Source organism: Pagrus pagrus (genome assembly GCF_965226575.1).
Source record: "Pagrus pagrus genome assembly, chromosome: 12".
Lineage (NCBI taxonomy): Eukaryota > Metazoa > Chordata > Actinopteri > Spariformes > Sparidae > Pagrus > Pagrus pagrus.
In genome coordinates this window covers 2,441,329-2,460,032 of record NC_140196.1, presented here as the reverse complement: position 1 = coordinate 2,460,032, position 18,704 = coordinate 2,441,329, and the positions used below count along the sequence as shown (strand labels likewise).

The window sequence follows — 18,704 nt, the reverse complement described above, 5'->3', positions numbered from 1 at the left end:
GACGTCTTTGGGATTTGTTTTTCGTCTACGAGTGACTGTCTCCTCCGTCTCTTCCTTCCTTTCTTCCTTCCTTCCTCACTGCTCTTGTTTTACTGCTCGTGCTCATTTGACTTGCTGTGAGTCGACGTGTGATGATGTTACGATGTCTCTGTTTCTCTGAGCATCTCCTCCGTGTCTGGTTGTTCCAGGTGTTTTGCCGTCACTCTGCCTGTTGAGACTGTTGTGTTCTCACGCTGCTGCCTGATTTATTAAAATTGAGATTTTAAGTCTGAGCGCAGGGTTTTTTTAACGACTGCAGGTGTAAGTTTCTGCGGGATGGTTGTTAGATTTCCTGTCATTTGCTGTGGATTAATTTCCCTCCTCTTGATAGCGCTGAGCTGCTCCTCTATTACATTACACGAGTGCTGCGGATGAATCATGAGGACGGCTCCCCTGATGAAAGGCAGCCATGAATAATCCCCGCGGCTCTTTGATATTTGATGTTCCGGTTGTTACCGCCTCGTCTGATCTGAGCTCGCTCTCTGCTGGAAAATGGACGCTGTCATGCGGGATGGCATTAAACGCATCCCCAGTAATGACAATAATAATAACAATAATAATAATATCATGAGATGATAATGCGCGGCTCTGTTTCCATTTGGCCGATAAGCTCCGGGAGTCACTTCGCACACTCAGCTGTGTCTGATAGGAAAGTGTGTGAGCCGTGTCGTGTGTGTCGATGGCGGTGACGGTGTCATCAGTGTTAACGGCGGCGGCGGCGCTCAACGGAACAGAAACTGATGTGAGCCGGAGGTTGTTTTTGGCAAATGAAATCAAGTCGCTGTTCTGGAAAGAAGTGCAATAATAATAATAATAAAATCTGATTATGTTGTTCAAGGATGAAAAATAAGAGCAGAGAAAGTTCCACAGTCGGTAGAGCAAGAAGGAGCGCAGCCGACACGGCGAGGCGAAATAAAGAAGAGGTTTTAAACCTTCGAGTCGTGACAGAAACACGAAGTTTCACATGAAGGTGACAAATGAAGTCGTTCTGTCTGCGGTTGTTTGGCCCTCGTGATGACAGTGTGAGTACTTCTTTACATTACATCATAAAGACAAACAACGTTTTTATCCTTTTCTGTGTCGATGTCGTTTCTTCACAGATGACGAAGGTTCAGGATCCGACGTCGGGAAGAAGTTCACGAAGTGCAGCACGTGTAAATACGGAGCCGAGTGCGACGAAGACTCGGAGGACGTCTGGTGAGTGTAACTAAGTACATTTACTCTAGTTGTACGTGTTTCAAGTACTTGTACTTCACTTGAGTGTCTCAGAGGGAAATGTACTTTTTACTCCACTACATTAATCCGCTGACTTTAGTTACTAGTTACTTTACAAGTTAAGACTTGTAGCTCCAATAAAAAGTCACAGCTCTTGACTCTTGACTTTTTTCTACACAGAGAATCGACTCCTTTTGGGCATTTCCTTAATGAACGTGTCCATTTTTTATCCCGTTTAATCTTTTAATCAGTCAGAATCAGTTGATTTCTTCACGTATCTACAATTAATACACTTCTTACAAGTGTGAGTAAGGAAATCCTCGTCAGGTAGCCGACTGAACCCTGTTAATACTTCTCTGACTCCTGGGATCCAAAACATTGATCTGAGGCTGTTCTGTAAATAGTTTTCTATTAGATATTAAATACAGCAACTTCTGAATGAAAAGCCTTTTTAACCATGTGAGATCACATCCACAGTCACACCGGGAACTTATTTAACAATATACACTGAAGAAATGACAGCAAATCAATTTCTTTGTATTTATTTTTTATCTTCCTGCACTTGTTCACACCAGCGTCAAAACAACAATATCACATCATCTCGCTCAGATATCACATCAGTGTTTCACAGATTACTGCACAGAAACACACACCGACGACTTTATTCACTGATTCTGATTAAACTGGATCAGAATTTAAGGATCGTATGTGTTGTGCCAGAGACTTCCTCTGACCGAGCAATTACACAGTTTGGCCACTATGGCGCTCTTCCTGGAGGCTCAATTCAACTTTAACAACTTCAGATTAGTCCCGCCCACTTCTGGTTTAAGTCCCGCCCATTCCTTGGACGGATACGGACACAAAGACAGGTGTGCTCGCTCATATCAATCTGCCTCGTCCCTGTTGATTGTTTCTTGTTTCAGAGATCTGTTTCTTTGCACAAGTTAAAATCAGACACACACGTACGATTGAAAAGAGCCCAAAAAAAATAAAAATAACAAAGTCTCTTTGAAACATGTTCTGTCAGCCTGTAGAGAAAGTGTCGTCCTAATCAAAAGAGGTTTAGCGCTCCAGACAGATTGTTTGAAAATAGACGTCTGATGTCAGATGTTTGGAAAGATGAAGATTATTTTACTGTCTGTACGAATGAATCGATTTAAAACATGAATCCTGCTCTGAATTGTGTCTTCTGTCTTAGAAAAGGTCTTTGAAATACATTAAAATTATCTCTTGACGTGCAGACACTCAGCCTGTGGTGAATTAATGAGCTGTGTCTTCATTTGGAAGTCTGTAAATGTGCTTCAGCTAATGATTCAGCGCTGATGAGAGCCGCTGTGGCAGAAACATGTTCGGGCCGAACATTTGTTCTGCCGGCCGGAATCGTTTCCTGACGCACGCTCCCTCCTCTCCTCAGGTGCATCTGTAACATCGACTGCAGCGGTCACAATGAAAACCCGGTGTGCGCCACCGACGGGAACTCCTACAACAACCCCTGCCTGGTCCGAGAGGCGTCGTGTATGAAGCAGGAGCAGATCGACGTCAAACACCTGGGCAGGTGCCCCGGTAAGACAAGAGTCTGACGAAGCACGTGGCTTCACCTGTGGAGGCCTTTTTTTATTATCTTGTCCTCCTGAATCACAGAATGACGTGTTTCACACATCCTCAGCTGCAGATTAATTTGGTGCTGTGGTGAGTATTTGTGGCAGCAGGACTGTGTGTGTGTTGAAGAGGATCTATCGGGCTGCGATGGGAGACACAGCCACTGTTGGTTTGTGTGTTTGTCGACCCGGCCCGCTCTGTAAAGTGTCGGTACCTGTGTGTCTGCACAGTCTGTTCAGCTCTCAGTCATCACGCTGCTCAATGACGTGCATGAGCGACCGCAGCAGAGGCTTTTTTCAAAAAGCCACCACGTGCAGCTTTGTGGCGGCCGGCAGGAAGCGCTGTGTGACGCTCTGACGCCATCGTGTCGCTCAGCCAGTGAGGAGAGCTGGATTTATGGATATTCACGAGGAAAGAAAGCTGCTGCGACGAGGAGGACGTGGACGTGTGTTTCATGCTGAACAGGCTCATGAAATGAGGCGTTCAGGTGTCACGTGAAAAGCTTGAGTTTTGTGGCTTTAGATTTTGTTGTTATTCACCACACCTGTGATTCACTGTGCCGTCTGTTCCTCCTTTAGGAGCAGAGCAGCTGTGTAAACCTGCAGGAGCCTCTGAGACGTTGCACATTGAAGCCGTTATCGTGTTACTGAGAGAAACGATGAGATTCAGTAAACACTCTGACTCAGTTTTGCAGCACTAAGCGCTCGCAGCGTCGACCTGCGACCTCGCCTGGAGTGTGTGTGAGAGCCCGTATCAGCCTCTTCAGTTTGTGTACAGACGGATAAATCTGACCGCTGATGCCTCCATCACAGCTTTATTGAATCCAAATTGGAAAATCCCATCACGCGGGCCTGCTGAGCTGCAGAGGACGGCCACCGTAACCTCTGTGAATTTATGGAAGAGGCCCGTTCGTCACCAATAAACCGCCCCGTTAATAAAAAGCGTTTTATGGACCCGGAGAGACTCGGAGTGGTTCTTCAGTTCAGACTCTCACTGATCCTCAGATGAAAGACTTCGTTTCTCTGATTCGGTCCGTTGAAATGAGACCAGCTCAAACGTTTTTCTTCCTTATTTAAGAATTTAAACTTCTGCAGACTTTTGCTTCCTTTAGTGCCGTTAAGAGAGAAATATTCTGCTTTAACTGTACTTTTATTCTTATATTCAACATCGAGTCTCACCTCCGTCCTTCTCTGGTTACTGTCGATCATTCCTTTCTTTGTTTCCTTCTTTCTCCCTCCTTCCCTCTCCTTCCTTCCTTCCTCATTATTCCTTTTTATGCTCTTTGTCTTTCTCGCTTCCTTCTTCACTCATTTTCCCCTCAGCTTTCTTTGTTCCTTCTTCCTCCCTCTGTATTTTTCAGTTTCTTTCATTGTCAGTTCGTTTCCCTTTTCTTTCTTTCTTTCTTTCTTTCTTTCTTTCTTTCTTTCTCTCTTTCTTTCTTTGTTTCTTTCTCCTAATTCTTCTTCTCTCTTCTGGTCCTTTTGACCTTCCTCCTCTTTTATTTCCCTCATTTTTCAGTTTGTTTGCCTTCTTCTTATCTTCCTTCCTTATCTCTCCTCTGTTTATCTCACACATCCGTCCATCCTGTTGTCCTCCTCTTTATATCCGTCTCTCTTATTTATTTATTTCCGTCCTTGAATCCAACGACAGCAGACGTCCTTCCCCCCGTCTCCTCCGTCAGACGTCCGTCTCTCTCACTTTCTCCGAGGACATTTTCAGATGAAACTCTCTCTGAATCGCAGATTTTACTCCTCGCTGTTTAATTCCTCCTCTTTTCAACATTATTGTGTTGGAAGAGGAGATCATTATTCCACATTAACTTGCTGATGTAGTAAAACGCAGGATTGATGTTGTTTCACCCTCGGTGAACACTGCTGACTGCACAGCTGTGACCGTTTCATCTCAACCATAAATCAGCCTCATTATTGAAGCTGTGTCAGACAAATGAATGTGTCTAATCACCAGTGTTTTCAATTAACCCACAAACCAAGCGTGCAGTTTGTTTCCTTTGGAGCCGAGCGTTGTTTCCACGAGACATTAATCCACACCTCGCTCGTTTCCGTCTGACACAACAGGAATTATTTGGTCCGGACTAACTGCTGGATCACAGGTCTGTGGTGTAAGAGTCCAAAAAATCTGGTTGGTTCAATAAAGTGATGGAGGAGGTACTCAGAAGTATCGGAGTAATGAGTTAAAAGTCCTGCATTCATTCCTGATGATGGACACCTCGAGGGGCATTGTCCCTCTCACACCATGGTCACTCGCCAAAATTATAAAGTTTTTCTCAAGCAACAGCTGAGAGTCTGACTAAAAGTCATTAATCCATAAGATCCATTAATTAAGATAAGAGATAAGATAATCCGTTAGTCGTCCCACAACGTGGACATTTGCAATATTTATAAACATACGACTTAGCAACAGTAAAGTAAACGAGTCCTCTCAGCTCACTGAACCCTTCAGCTCAGCTGAAAGTCAATAACATTGTGTACGGTCGACAAACAGTAAATATAATTTCACATCGTGTTAAACAACAGGACGAGCTAGCTAACCAGCGATGTCACTGTCCACAAAGCAATCAAAGTGTTCAGAACCGATGAGAGTCCGGCTGCAGCCTGAAGTCCAGAGTTAAATGTTCGATTACGTGACCACCTGGATATTCAAATCAGGTAACGATCGGTTTATTAGTGTGCATGTAAACGTGCTCGTTGTGTTCATATTTTGTCAAAGTACCAATAGTCACCTCTCCAGTATTGATATCGAGGTATTTGATTTTGTCGTCCAGTCTGAGCGTCCATCAATAAGATCTCACCGACATTCGATGCATCTTCTGGTGCTTCTGGTTTCCTGAGGTTTGATCTCAGGCCTGTTATGTAACATCCTTCTCGCTGTAGTCGTTGATGGAGGTGTATCTCAAAAACAAGTCAAAAGCTTCAGTGAAATAAATGATTGGAAAGTTTGGACGTGCTGCCAAAACTTTTCACATCGTGGGACGGAACCAAAAACATGCAAATAGTTTGCAGATTGTCGCAGATCTGTTTGTGTTACAAAATATCTGTGAGAGCTGATTTCTTCTGATCTGTTGCTGACGGGCTCTTCAGAGGAGGGGGGAGGTGTTAGATACAAACCTCATTTGCAGTCACAGTTTGCTGTCTGATGTTTTTGAGAGTCTGTGCCAACACCCAGAGCTCCTCCAGACTCAGTACATCCTCCCGAGTATCTTCTCAGATCTGATTTATGTTGATAGACTCACCTTGAATCACAATGTGTCGTCTTATTGCAGACACACTCTGAGCTCTGTCTCTGTGGGTGTTGGCAGGAGACGCTAACCTGGCAGGATTTATGGATTTCTTGTCAGTGGTTATGGCTTTAAGGTGGCTGGTGACCAAGCGTCTGATTGGCTCAGGGAGGTGGTGGGTGGGGGGTTTTGTGGGTGTCTAGCACCCTGAGGTGAGGAGCACCTGCCCTCTCTCATGATCTGCTGTCTCCTCGAGGCGTCGGGCCAAAGCTTTGATTCACCAAACACCAGAAACCAGATTCAGAGGAGTTGATTTTCATCACGGTGAATAAATTCAGTCGTTTTTTATCGTTCCTGACAGAAAAACTGCAAAATTTAAAGCTTTTCTTTCACCACAGCTTCTGTTGGTTGTTCAGTTTGCGCTCGTCTTTGATCCATTACTCATATTAATTATTTGTATCAGCTGATGTGTTGTTGTCCACCAACATGGTGTCGCAGCAGTTTGTGAACTTGTTGCTAAATAGGATTCACACACGGACGCCAGTTTTAAATTGCTTCTGTAGCCTCAACACGACGTCTCTCATGCCTGCACCGTGTTGCTGTGACTGAATGAAACACTACTTTTTTACTCATGCACTGGAGTCGCAGGGCAGGGAGGAGGTCGCGGTGGATAAGAAATTATAGGATTATTAAGATAAACTTGAGCACAAAAGTCTAACAGGATAAAAGTACGAAGTTATGACATTTTCTATCTGAAGGGTCGGAGGTTAAATAAACTGTGACGTCATAATATTCATGATTCAGCAGTCAGTTTATGACTCTCAAATAGCCGAATAACTAGACGGTTTCAGACGTTCAACCCAAAGCCAGAATAAATGTTTAAATCAGCTGAGACTTTATGACTTGAAATGATCTTTTAACCTTCACAAACATCGTGTGTGTGATTCATGACACGATTCAAACAGGATCAATGAATTATTTGTCTCTCTCCATGCACAGTTTTCTGAAATAAGAGCGGGCGTGGCTTCGGCTCTATAACACCACCACCCTCCCCTTGACCTCCTGATAAATGATATGATAATCATATAATGTGAACGTGATTCGACACGTTTGGTACAAATATCCACCTTGGACGTATCTGTGGTTTGCAACTACATCATGAGCGATCTCTGCTCCTATTGGTCAACGTCACCAACACGCCACGGACGGTGAGAAAACGTCTTTCTGTCAGGACGTGGTGACGCAGCGGCTGTCGTCCTCTGCACGAGATGAAAACCATCTGTTGACTGATATCATGCGGTCTGACGGCGGCTCGGTCGAGGTTTAACTCTCGTATCTGCTGTCACGACATAAATCGCCGCTCGGCTTGTTTTTCTCACCACAAACAAAACCGCAGCAGAGTCTCGGTTCAGACGCAAAGCGACGCTCGCCGCTGTTTCCTGCAGTATTTTCTCTGTTCTGTGTCCTCTGACAACACAAAGAGGGGAAGATGGAGGGAGCGGCATGGAGGGGGGAGAAAGAGTGAGAGACAGAGTGGGCATGGAGGGGGAGGAGCGGGGGAGAGAGAGGGATGAGACGGCAGGGGGGAGGAGAGAAATGGGAGGAGGGTGAGAGAGAGAGAGAGAGAGAGAGAGAGTTTTATCAATATTTCCTCAGGAATGATGAAGCATTAAAAATGGATGAGTGTGTGTGTTCATGGCTATCAGCGTGTGTGCATGTGTGTGTGTGTGTGTGTGCGCGCTCTGTTTAACATTCCCAGCAGCCTCTCCTCCTGCAGACAGCGTGAAGACGTGAAGTCAGAAAAATAACCACGACAACACACCGAACCTGCCGCTCCTCTCTTTGTGTTGTTTTTACCGTCACCCGCCAACGTCTCACACACACATGCACGCACACGTGCACACGCACACACACACAGTGTGGCTCAGATTGACCCTTCACCAACTCGACTCTGACAAACAGAGCGAGACTCAGACGTCGAGTAAACATCCTCCACTTCCTTTAGTCTGTCCTGAAGAGTAAATAACACACACACGCACACACACACACACACACACACACACACACACACACACACACACACACACACACAGTGAAGCTTATATCTTCCACAGACTCCAGGATGAATGAAATGCTAAAATCTGATCAAGATTTTTCACTTTGTTGAAAAAACACGACTTGTTTGTAACTGTAACTGTAACTGTAACTATCCTTCTGTATGTAACTGACCTGCCTCTGTTTCCTCCACAGCTGATAAAGAGAAACTGGGGAAGAAAGACGACAGCAGTCCTTTCAAAGTAAACGTCTTAGGTAAGGAACAAAACATGAGTCTGAATTTAAAAGTCTTAAAGTGGAAACAGACGAGTGGACGAACAGCTCAGTCTGCTCAGATGGAGCAGGACTGTTAATGTCCGGTGTCAAAGGCTCATCAGACGGAGGTCCAGATATCAAAATACATCCTGAGTGATCCGATCAGTAGTTCAGGCAGTGATCCGATCGATTCTGTGGAAGGAGAAGAAGAAGAACAAGACTCCCTTAACAAATGTAGTGATTTTAAGAGTTGTTTCATGAGGAGAAACTTAACAAACTTTGTGAAACGGCTACGACAGATTCTGAATCATTGTCTCCTTCTTGTAAATTCAGCATTAAATGAAAACAGTAAGTTGTTTGTTTCCTTGTAAAAAGTGTCAGTTTGTGGCAGCATGGCTGTACCAGCCTGTCTGCTTCTGTGTCTAAAGTGCTAAAGTCTCACCTGCCAACATTTAGCAGCTGTTTGTCACCAGACTCCCTTTGAAAATGTCTCAGTTGAGTGAGTTGTTGAGTTGGAGACACTTTATAAACTTTGTGAAACGATGTCTCTGACTGATTCTGACTTATTTGTTCCTTCTTGTGAATTCGGCAAATGTTCAACATGAACTTCTTTATTTCTTTGTGTAAAAATCATCGTGTCAGTTTGTCTCGGATCCGATCATAAGTGGTGGATCACTGAGGACAGATGGTAACACCAGGTCTGAACAGAGCTGGAGCTACAGTGCTAGCATGCCTCAGGAGACTTTGTGTTAATTCGTACTCAGATTATAAAACCATGTTGTGATGCCTTTCATGTAGGTGATGGTAAAACTTCCTGTGGCCTTTGAGCAGCCTGTTAACCTGCGTCTGAACCTTCTGAGGAGCAATAACCGCCGGAGAAAACTTAACTCAAATCTTGTTAATACACGATAATGTCCTCTCAGGGGGGAAAACAGAGCAGGAAAATCAAACTTCTCTCTGCTCTGAATCTGTGTACTTTAAGTGTGACGCTGTAATTTTCTCCTAAGTAAACACACAGAGAGATTAGCGGAGCAGAACGAGGACATTTTGCAGCGTTCGTCACCGAGCTGCACGAGGCGAGCGTCGAGTTTGGAGATCAAAGAGGAGATGAAACAGAATCCGGAGGGTTTTATTATCTGCAGCTCGCTCTGTGCATTGATTTCAGCAACTAAAACATCTCGGGGGGGACGATTCCTCCACGGCTCCGTCACTTCCTTCACTTTGTGTTTTAACTCGGACTCGGAGACGGACAATAGGAGGATCGGATTAAACATTGCATTGTTAACATCACAAGCAGCGAAGGACGCAGCAGCATGTTTCTGACGCTGATAATCTGAGACACAAGAGCCGAGAAACAGGCTGCGTTCGTAGCTGCAGCGTTCACGTCCGTTCATCTGAGCTCTGCAGCGTTTCCTCCTCTGGATCGTCCAGGTGATGATGAAGACCTTCGTCAAATAAAACGCTGCCCCAGGACACGTCCTTCACCAGGATGAATCATTCAGACTCAGTCATAAATGAATAAAACCAAACTTTGTCCTTTTTTTTTCCTTTTATCGCACAAGGTTTCCAGAGAGAGAGCGGGTTCAGAATGCTCAACTCAGAAACGCCTCAAACAGCAAACAAGATTAATTATGAGTCTTCGTCAGAACAAAGAAAACCTTTTTGCCTCCTTGCCACTAAAGTGAAACGACATCATCTTGGAGTCTAGTATCCAGTTTATATCGTCAATCGATATGAAAGTACCGACACACAGGACATGGGGATAGAAAAATGTTGGTGCAGTCAGTAAAGAGTAGAATCTGATATGATGCTAATATTTTGCTCATTATTCGCCAGAAAATGAAAATAATGAACATTTCTGCCAAAATCTTGTCTGGAGGACGTTTTTTACAAAATCTCCAACACGCTCGCTGCTCGTGAGCCGTTTAAAATGTTGCTTTAAAACCGTGAAATGCCCCTTTAATCTGTCAGCGCGAGCACAAAAACAAGACGAGGCCCGTCGGCTTCGTTAACGAGCGGGAGATGCTGCTGGATTCCTCATCATTTGCTGCTCGCTGATGATTTCTGAGTCACATTATAATCATCTGTCTTTGAGGCTGGAAAAAACCCAGCTAAATACGGGTTCTCGAGAAAATGATGGTTATTAATGTTTTCCTCTGTCGGAGCTCGTCTCGTGCTGGAAAGATTCCCAGGATGTTCAAATGACACATTTGTTTGAATCTGTAATTACAACATCAGTTACTCAGCGGTGAAGGCGTCGAGTGAGCGCAGGTAGTGATGATCCTCCTCGCGCTGTAAAGTACAGGATGGGAAGTTAAATCTCCGGTTTCCATGACGACGGCTGAAATAACGCTCATACGGTTTGTTTTTTTTACAGCTCTGCTCCTCAAACTGATCTCCATGATCTCTAATATTGATGATATCGACAAATCAACAGCTTTGATGAAACATCACGGTGGAGTTTAACTCGTCCACACGGTTTGTTTCCTGGTGTTGATGTGAGTTTGGTTGGCTGCACATCCGTCATGTTAATGAGCACCGAGGCTGTTTCTGTATCACTGCAGTGATTACGTCTTAATGTGCAAAGCATTTGTGTTTTATGATGTTTGAGTTTCTTGAGTTTTATTGTTTTTACTGAAATATCGGTCCCAAATATCAGTTTTCAGTCTCCTTGATCTCTAATAATCGTATCGGCCCACATCAGTCGGCCCATAATTAAAAATCTGGGCTGAAAACGAGTATCCGTCCTCCAGCGCTCACCTGTGCAGCAGCCGGTCCTCCAGCTGATCGTGCTCTCATGACGTGTCTTTGTGTTTTTGTTTTCAGAAACCACGGGTCTGGACCACGGCGACGGTTTCTACGCCGGGATGCCGATCCCCTGCACCGACAGCTACGCCGGCTTCTGTGTTCACGGGAAGTGTGAGATCAAATACAACATGGCCACCTGCAGGTGTGTGACTGCCCCAACTGCTGCTAATGTCAGGAGTGCTGCGACCTGCGGAGACGTGGTGTTAAACCTCTGTGTGTGTGTGTGTGTGTGTGTGTGTGTGTGTGTCAGGTGTGATGCCGGGTACAAAGGCGCTCAGTGTGAGGAGCCTCAGGACTTCAACATCCTCTACGTGGTCCCCAGTGGACAGAAGCTCCACTACGTCCTCATCGCCGCCATCATCGGCGCCGTGCAGATCGCCATCATCGTCGCTGTGGTGATGTGCATCACAAGGTGAGGCAGCATCCCATTAAAAACAACAACAACAACAACAACAACAACAGACTTTATTTCTTCTGAGAAAGAGCTGACACAGACAGAGCTGTGAAAAAAAGTCGAAGGAAGTTTGTGAAAATATATTTTAATTTCAGGTAAAACACAGAAAGTTTAATCCTTCAACGACGATGAAAAGGCGGGTTGATTTTCCACCGCAGCGGTTTTAATCCACCTGTGGAGAAAACATAATAACACCGTATAATACCTGCTGATAATCCCCTCGTGCATAATGTGAAGTGAAACACATGTACAACAGTACGTAGTAATAATCTAACAGTGTGCAGCAGGAGCGTTATACGTGAGCTGTTTAGCCACATTTGAAAGCGTCTCTGCTGTTACTTGAATGTTTTTTGTCTCTGCCGGACAAAAAAAAAAGTGACAGAACAACGGCGCCTGTGAACGCAGCCTCGCTGTTCCTCCATCACACATGAGGTGTAGGTGTGATGTCTGTCAGGACGGAGCTGCCGGTGACAGTTGAGGCTTAAAGCTGAGGAGAATTAAACGGGATTTGACTTGGCCTCGTTTCTCTGCTCGGAGGCAGCCGGCAGACTTTCCTCCGTCACCCCGAGGAGGAAATAAAACTCCCGTCTCTCGTGGCACTGTCGAGGTGTTCTGGCAGCTGTCTGACAGTGAAACAAGCCGCTCTTTTCATTGATACGTTTTAAACTCATCTGCTAATAAACGTGGTTGTTCTGCTCCACCTACATGTCACTACCGGGAAGCATCCATCCACCTCGGCAAAGGAAAACAGAAGGCATTTCTCAACACGCAGCAGTGCGAGCTCACTTTACCACACATTTTCACGTAGGCGTTATTTCTGATAAATTCAGTAAAATGTTCACCTCGTTATCTCCTCCCTCCATGCTGATGGAAAGTCGGGTGAAGTCTCGTAGTCCACAAAACATTTCTGGAGCTCCACAGCGCTGCAGCTCCGTTGAAACTTTGCCGAATTAGCTGTTAGCACTTCCTGTTAGCAGCGTACCTGTGGATCCACAGACAGCTGTCACTGGATTACTTTGGTACTGAAGAAAACTTAAAAACATGATGTTTCTAAGGCAGGTTCTGTGCATCTAAAGAACCTGCTTCTTGTGTGCTGTAGTAAAACTCATGAGGAAAACAAATAATAATAAATAAATAAATCTCTCTCTCTGTGTCTCTTTAGGAAATGTCCGAAAAACAACAGGGGTCGCCGGCAAAAACAAAACCTGGGACACTTTTCCTCGGACACTAACTCCAGGATGGTATAGCCGTGACGCCCGGGGTCCTTTTTGATAAGTTTTTTCTTACGGCGTGGGAAGACCATTTTTTTAACGGTAGACGTGTGGTATTCATTTTGTTTTTTTCTCTCCTGGGAAACCATTAAACAAGAAGAATGAGAATATTTATTTAAGGGGCCTTATTTTCCCTCCTGTTATGTTTTTTTCATGGATGGGAGATTTTTGCGCATCGATTTTTCAGGATTTTTCTTTCTTTGCCTCAAAAAAACCAAGAACGAGGAGCCGAATCGTCCAAAACCCGCTGTCACTTTACATCGTTACCATGTCTGCTGTCTTAATTACTTCAAACTGCTTCATGAGAGGTTTTGTTGAATGCTTTATGAATATGGGTCCTTTGGTAAACTGGCTAACAGGTTAACGTCTGGAATGTGATATTTATTGGACATGATTATTTCTACGCCCCTCTCTGTTTTACTTGTTACTAATAATGTGCAGCTGATCACCAAATGCAGTTTGTTTTTCATTTTTAATGTTTGTAGGAGGTGAGCGGGGGCCAGCCAGTGATATAGATACGTTTACACTTATTCTTTGGTATGAAAGTCCATGTAAAGACGTCACTGTGTTCAAACAAGCTAATAATTTATTATTATTATTATGATAATAATTTTCTTTTAAAGTAGTTATTACTTCAAGCTTTTATGTTAACTTTTATTTTCAAACGTTGGTTTCTAAAACTCTAGTTCCTGTATATTCGCATGACTTGTGAAAACTGTGTACTGTGGTGTAGTTTAAACTTTGTAAAAGAAAAGCCGACGGCCTCGACGCCTCCTCCGTCCCAGAGCCGCAGAGATCCGGTCGGAGACGGAAAATCCATAAAGTGGGACTGATGACGGGAGGACGCTGAGCTGGAGGGTTAGAGTCGGTGTTATGAAGAAAGGAAGGTGTAACGTTTGGAAAAAAAAACAGTCTGCTGTCTTCACCCGCACCAGAAAAATACCGTTGACGGCGGGAAACATGGAAGTACAGTAACGTTCTTCTAAAAACCACTTTTTGCTTCGACGAGGAGCCGAGTCGTGTCGAGTGAAACGCTCAGACGCAGGAATGTTTTTGCATCTTCGTCCAAAAAAATCTGATTTCAGAGGATTGTAAAGGAAGTGTGTCGGCTGTTTCCGGAGGGTTTGAAGGGACAGACTGCAAACGGAGGTCAACTCTAAATGACGTTTTTTTAATGTAACCGGGGAAGAAGTCTCGGTTGCTCGTGGCTGTAATCGAGGTTTCATTTCTTTGAATGTGAGAGAATAACTGTCTTTTTTAGTTTTATTTTCTTGTTTTTAGATTTCATTTGTTCCTCAGCGAGACATTCCAAACACAGAGGATCCCTCACAAAAAAACTAAACCAACCGATAATCGAAACATGACAGGTATCACTGAGAGAGCTGACTTCCTCCTGGTGTTAACGTGTGGTCAGATACAGGCTTCACAGATGTTAGTGGTGTGCAGCTAACGTGTTAGCGTGTTCATATAATGAAGTCTTAAACAGTGTTAAACAGTGATGACGGATGCTTTCATGCAGAAAGTTCAGACATAAAACAAAAAAAACAGTTTGTCGACAGGGTCTGTTTTCTGTGGCGTCCCGTCGTGTTCCTGTGTTGACTGTAACAAACCTGTTGATATATTCTGTCTGTCACCTTTTGCTTTATTGTGCGTTTTTATATGGAAGACAGTTACGCTGTCGGACTGAAACCTTTGTTTGCTTCTGATCAGCGTTCTCAATTATACATGTTCATTTATGTTTCACAGCAAACCGGACACTGTCAGTCAGCCAGTCACAAACTAAACCTTCTTAGCAAGAGAAATCCTTTCTTACTCAGTAATGTTGGTATCTGTGTGCAGAAGCTAACTTGTAAATTGTCACAGTGTTTTCCAGAAGTATTTTTAAAGGAGTAATCTGTAAGATATGGTCAGAAAACAACAGCGTTCTGTCAAAGACGTGTATGTAGAGATGTCTACCGAAGTTAGCATGCTAACCGGCTAGCTCCTGATACCACTCCGTAGCTCAGAGGTGATAGTCTGACATGGGAGTCAACAAAATAAACTCATAAACTGTCAAGAAAGGAAATATTTTGACACCTATTTTCCTCATAAACAGAAAAATACAACCGTCCACAGTCTGAATTCAAGTTTCTCTCTCTGACTGAACTCAGACGAGCTGTATCGCCTCGTTAACTCATCGTAAAACACACTTCACTCAAACTGATCAACTTTAAACTGAGAATACAGAAACTGAATCAAAGTCACCAGAACAGTGTTGGTTCGTCTCCACAGTCTCTGGCTCGGTCCAAATCAATCCTCAGTTCACAGAATAACGTGAAAATATTCTGTCTCTACACGCTGACGATGTCCGACTCTCTGTCTCTGTCCTCTCCTGTCTTCTCGTCCCCGGAGTCATAGTCCTGGTCAGAGCCGCTGTAAATCGCCTCTGTACTGTGTCCAGCCACTTAGCTCCACGGCTAATAGCAGTTATGTGCTATACTCAGTTAGCGGTGATGCTGCCCCCTTTAAGTTTTGGAGCTACCTTTGAATTCTCGCCATTTCCTACATGTTACTCCTTTAAACCTCAGTGTCTCTCTTAAGTTCAAGCTGCTGTAAAAAATCACGTCACGTCGGGTCGGACCACAAGATTTCACCCTGATTATTACTCTATTCAGCAGATGTGAGGAGTCAAGTTCTGAACGACGATAGGCGTTTATCCACTGTCCGACCAAAAAGACCAACATGTTCTTCTTTTGCCGGCCGAGACAAATTTCCTGACGTTTTCCAAACGTTGACCGAAAGTAGCAGAACTGTGTCAGAATGATGTCGGTGCTGCGACGGGGGACACGACACAGCCAGCAGCATAAACACAAAACTGTTTGTTGTTCTCAGAAGTTGATCTATAGCACCTCCTCACAGTGACATGCAGAGTTGATGCCACTATAATATATAAATACTGTGTGTAACCCGGCATACACAACTAAATCTACCAGTGAACACAGCAGGTGTTCTCTGATCTTGGACGGCAATTAACTGCATCAACTCGACTGACATTAACTCCATATAACAATGAGAACAGCTAAAACTGAGATGAAGAGGCTACTGAAGCCCTGAGGGTCACGTGACAATCATTTCTGCTCTTCAATTGTCTAAGTTTAATCTAAATTAATTTCTCTCCCTTGTTTATGAAAAAAGGTTTTTTTAGAAACATCATCCTGGCAGTTTTTTTCCCCCACCAGTTCTCAAGTCATCAACACAGGAGAGAAAATAATTCAGACTTCATCAGCAGTAAAAGAAAACGTCTCACTTCCCCCTCAGGGCTTCTGTAAGAGACTGTGAGGAGAACTTAAAGAGGGTGAAGACATTAATTTAAACCGAAGCTTCAGCTGATCAGTGAATTGGTTTGGGCCCGTTCACAGCAGCGTTATAACGGTGAAGGTTTGGACCAAAACTAATTAATTTCAATGAAATTGTCAAGTTGAGTGGATTAGGTGATGGCTGCAGTTTAACTAAATCTGCACTGACCTTTTGTTTGGAGCTGAATCACACTTACTACAAATGATGTTGACAGTGCTGACCTTCAGCCAAGACGTCCTAAAGTATGAAGCTGTTACATTAGCTGTGTAGCACCATGTAGTTTTATAAAACCACGCTGGAGATTTAACTGCACGATGGTACACACAACGTATCGTTCTACTAGTAACCAAGATAGCTAGCAGGCTACCCTGTTACCTTAAGGCTGGCTGGTATTAGCATGTGCACAGGTAGCTAACATATTACCTGTTAGCTTAGTATCCACATTCAACGACGGTACCAACGAGCATGTAACAAGCTTCCAGTAAATCCCGTTTCACAACTGCTCGTGAATAAATGGCCCAAGTAACTGGTCTGATGAATGCTAGCATGAGTGTTGCTACCTGAAGCTAATTCCCAGCCAAAGTCTGGAGCCCTGTAATGTCAGAGCTGACAGCCATGACGCTGAGTCTGCCTGCTCACATTTGGTCCTTCGGTACCAGAATTGCAACAACATTAAGCCTTGATCGGTCCGACACAGCTACCAATAATACGGGCAGGTTAAGCTAAGTTAAGCTAGCACAACCCAATCACTAGAATAAATGTTGACTATGTACATTTCTGCAAACCACGGCTATGTAGAAACCTTACATTTCTTTATGTTGCAAGTTTCTCTTTCTTGAAGTTCCACTTTTTAATTGTATGATGCGACAAAGGTCAGCTCATGGTCCGGTTAGGGTCAGAAAAAGATCATGTTTTGGCTTGAAATACCTGGTTTTGTCGCTACAAACATGGCTGGAGATCTCCCGATGTCCACAAAAACAGCTGGAAATCCTGAGGTCTCCTTCAAAATATCCAGTGGTGTCACACATACAAATGTTGACACTGAGTCTTGAACAGTGGTCTCTGGCTTGGCAACCTTCTCGCCTAGTTTGCAACTCACATCCAGCTCGACATTTTACTTTGGCAAGCTAACATACTTTTAGCCCGTATATGTTCAAATCATATTCTAGGGATTCAAATCTGTCGAGCTAACGTTATCTAACATTAAGTAGGTCGCAAAATAATCAATCAGAAAAAGAAGAATTGAATAAAAAACAGTCGACGAGCCACATGGACGAACGACAACATCTCCAGAGAGCAGATCGCAGTCACAGTGATTTGCTGTAAGCCCCACGGCTAACTGAGCTACTCGCTAACAGCAGCAACATGCTACGCCCGTTTGTGGTTTACCACCTGTTTGTTTTTCATTTGACATCAGAGCAAGAAGGATGTGGGTGCCTGACGTGATCCATAGGAGACTAAAATACGGTGAATGTTATCTCCTCGGCCAGGAAAAAGAAAGAGAGATTTTCAGCTGCTGCAGCAGACGCTGGCGCTCAGAAGAAACAATTTGTGGAAACGGGTTCGAAAAACTATAAGTAATAAATAATCATTTATATTTTCTCATGCGTGGCTAGCAGAGTCATTAATATGTCACCTTACGTGCTTCGGTAGGGAGGGACGGTCCAGTGTCAACACCAGAGTACAGCTTCATTACCTTTCTCTCGTTGTGTATCTGTGGAAGAGGAACTGAAACTGAGAGTGCTGGGATCCAAAATGTGAGTTCAGGGGAAAGTGTGTCTTCTCTGTATGTTTGTGACTTTTATTTTCTGTCACAGGAGTTTGGTTTCGTTTGTTCTGTCTTAGTCTACGTCTCCAGGTCGTAGGTAATCCTCCCCTGCCCTCCGCTGAGCAACGTGTTTCTACTTGTTGTCGACCATCGCAGCCGTGACTTCTCTAAATGTGACTAGAATGTGTTTGACATGTTAATATTCTGCATGTAGACTTTGAGAGGCTATTTTTGGTCTCTGCCGAAATAAAAAAGGAAATGTTTTTTTAATGTACAGCGGAGTGCCGACGTGTCGTTTGTGTGAATTGTTTCCTTATTAAGTCTTCGTTCTGTGATTCTCTCACTGTTTCTTCCTCCGACACTCATTTTACAACGTATTCCTCGAATCAACGATGTTTTGTTCCAGGCGGTGGTGTGTGTGTGTGTGTGTGTGTGTGTTTGTGTGTGTGTGTGTGTGTGCAGGATTGGACTGGTCCACATGGCGCACTGGGACAGATGCCGGTCAGACCATTTTGTTTGCACCGGCCCGTCTTCCCTCTCCACCAGCCCCGCCTTTCTATCGCTCGTTATCATCGTCTAACCAGGTTAAAAGTTTCACGTCTCTACCTGTAATTCCTTAATCAAGCTAGCACTTATATAGTCCACTTTCCCTGGTTGCACTTCACTGTA

At 44.1% G+C, this 18,704-nt stretch overlaps 1 protein-coding gene across 1 annotated transcript in view; it reads left to right on the top strand.

The window, feature by feature from the left end:
• tmeff1a (transmembrane protein with EGF-like and two follistatin-like domains 1a) overlaps positions 1-18,309 on the top strand; it is a 70,739-nt gene extending 52,430 nt beyond the window's left edge. The window contains exons 5-10 of the mRNA XM_084368836.1: positions 1,140-1,236; positions 2,669-2,817; positions 8,339-8,398; positions 11,225-11,348; positions 11,457-11,618; positions 12,823-18,309. Of these exons, the coding sequence (XP_084224962.1) occupies positions 1,140-1,236; positions 2,669-2,817; positions 8,339-8,398; positions 11,225-11,348; positions 11,457-11,618; positions 12,823-12,907 (677 nt within the window). The 3' untranslated portion in view covers positions 12,908-18,309. The remainder of the gene's footprint in view (positions 1-1,139; positions 1,237-2,668; positions 2,818-8,338; positions 8,399-11,224; positions 11,349-11,456; positions 11,619-12,822) is intronic.
• Positions 18,310-18,704: the final 395 nt, after the last annotated feature.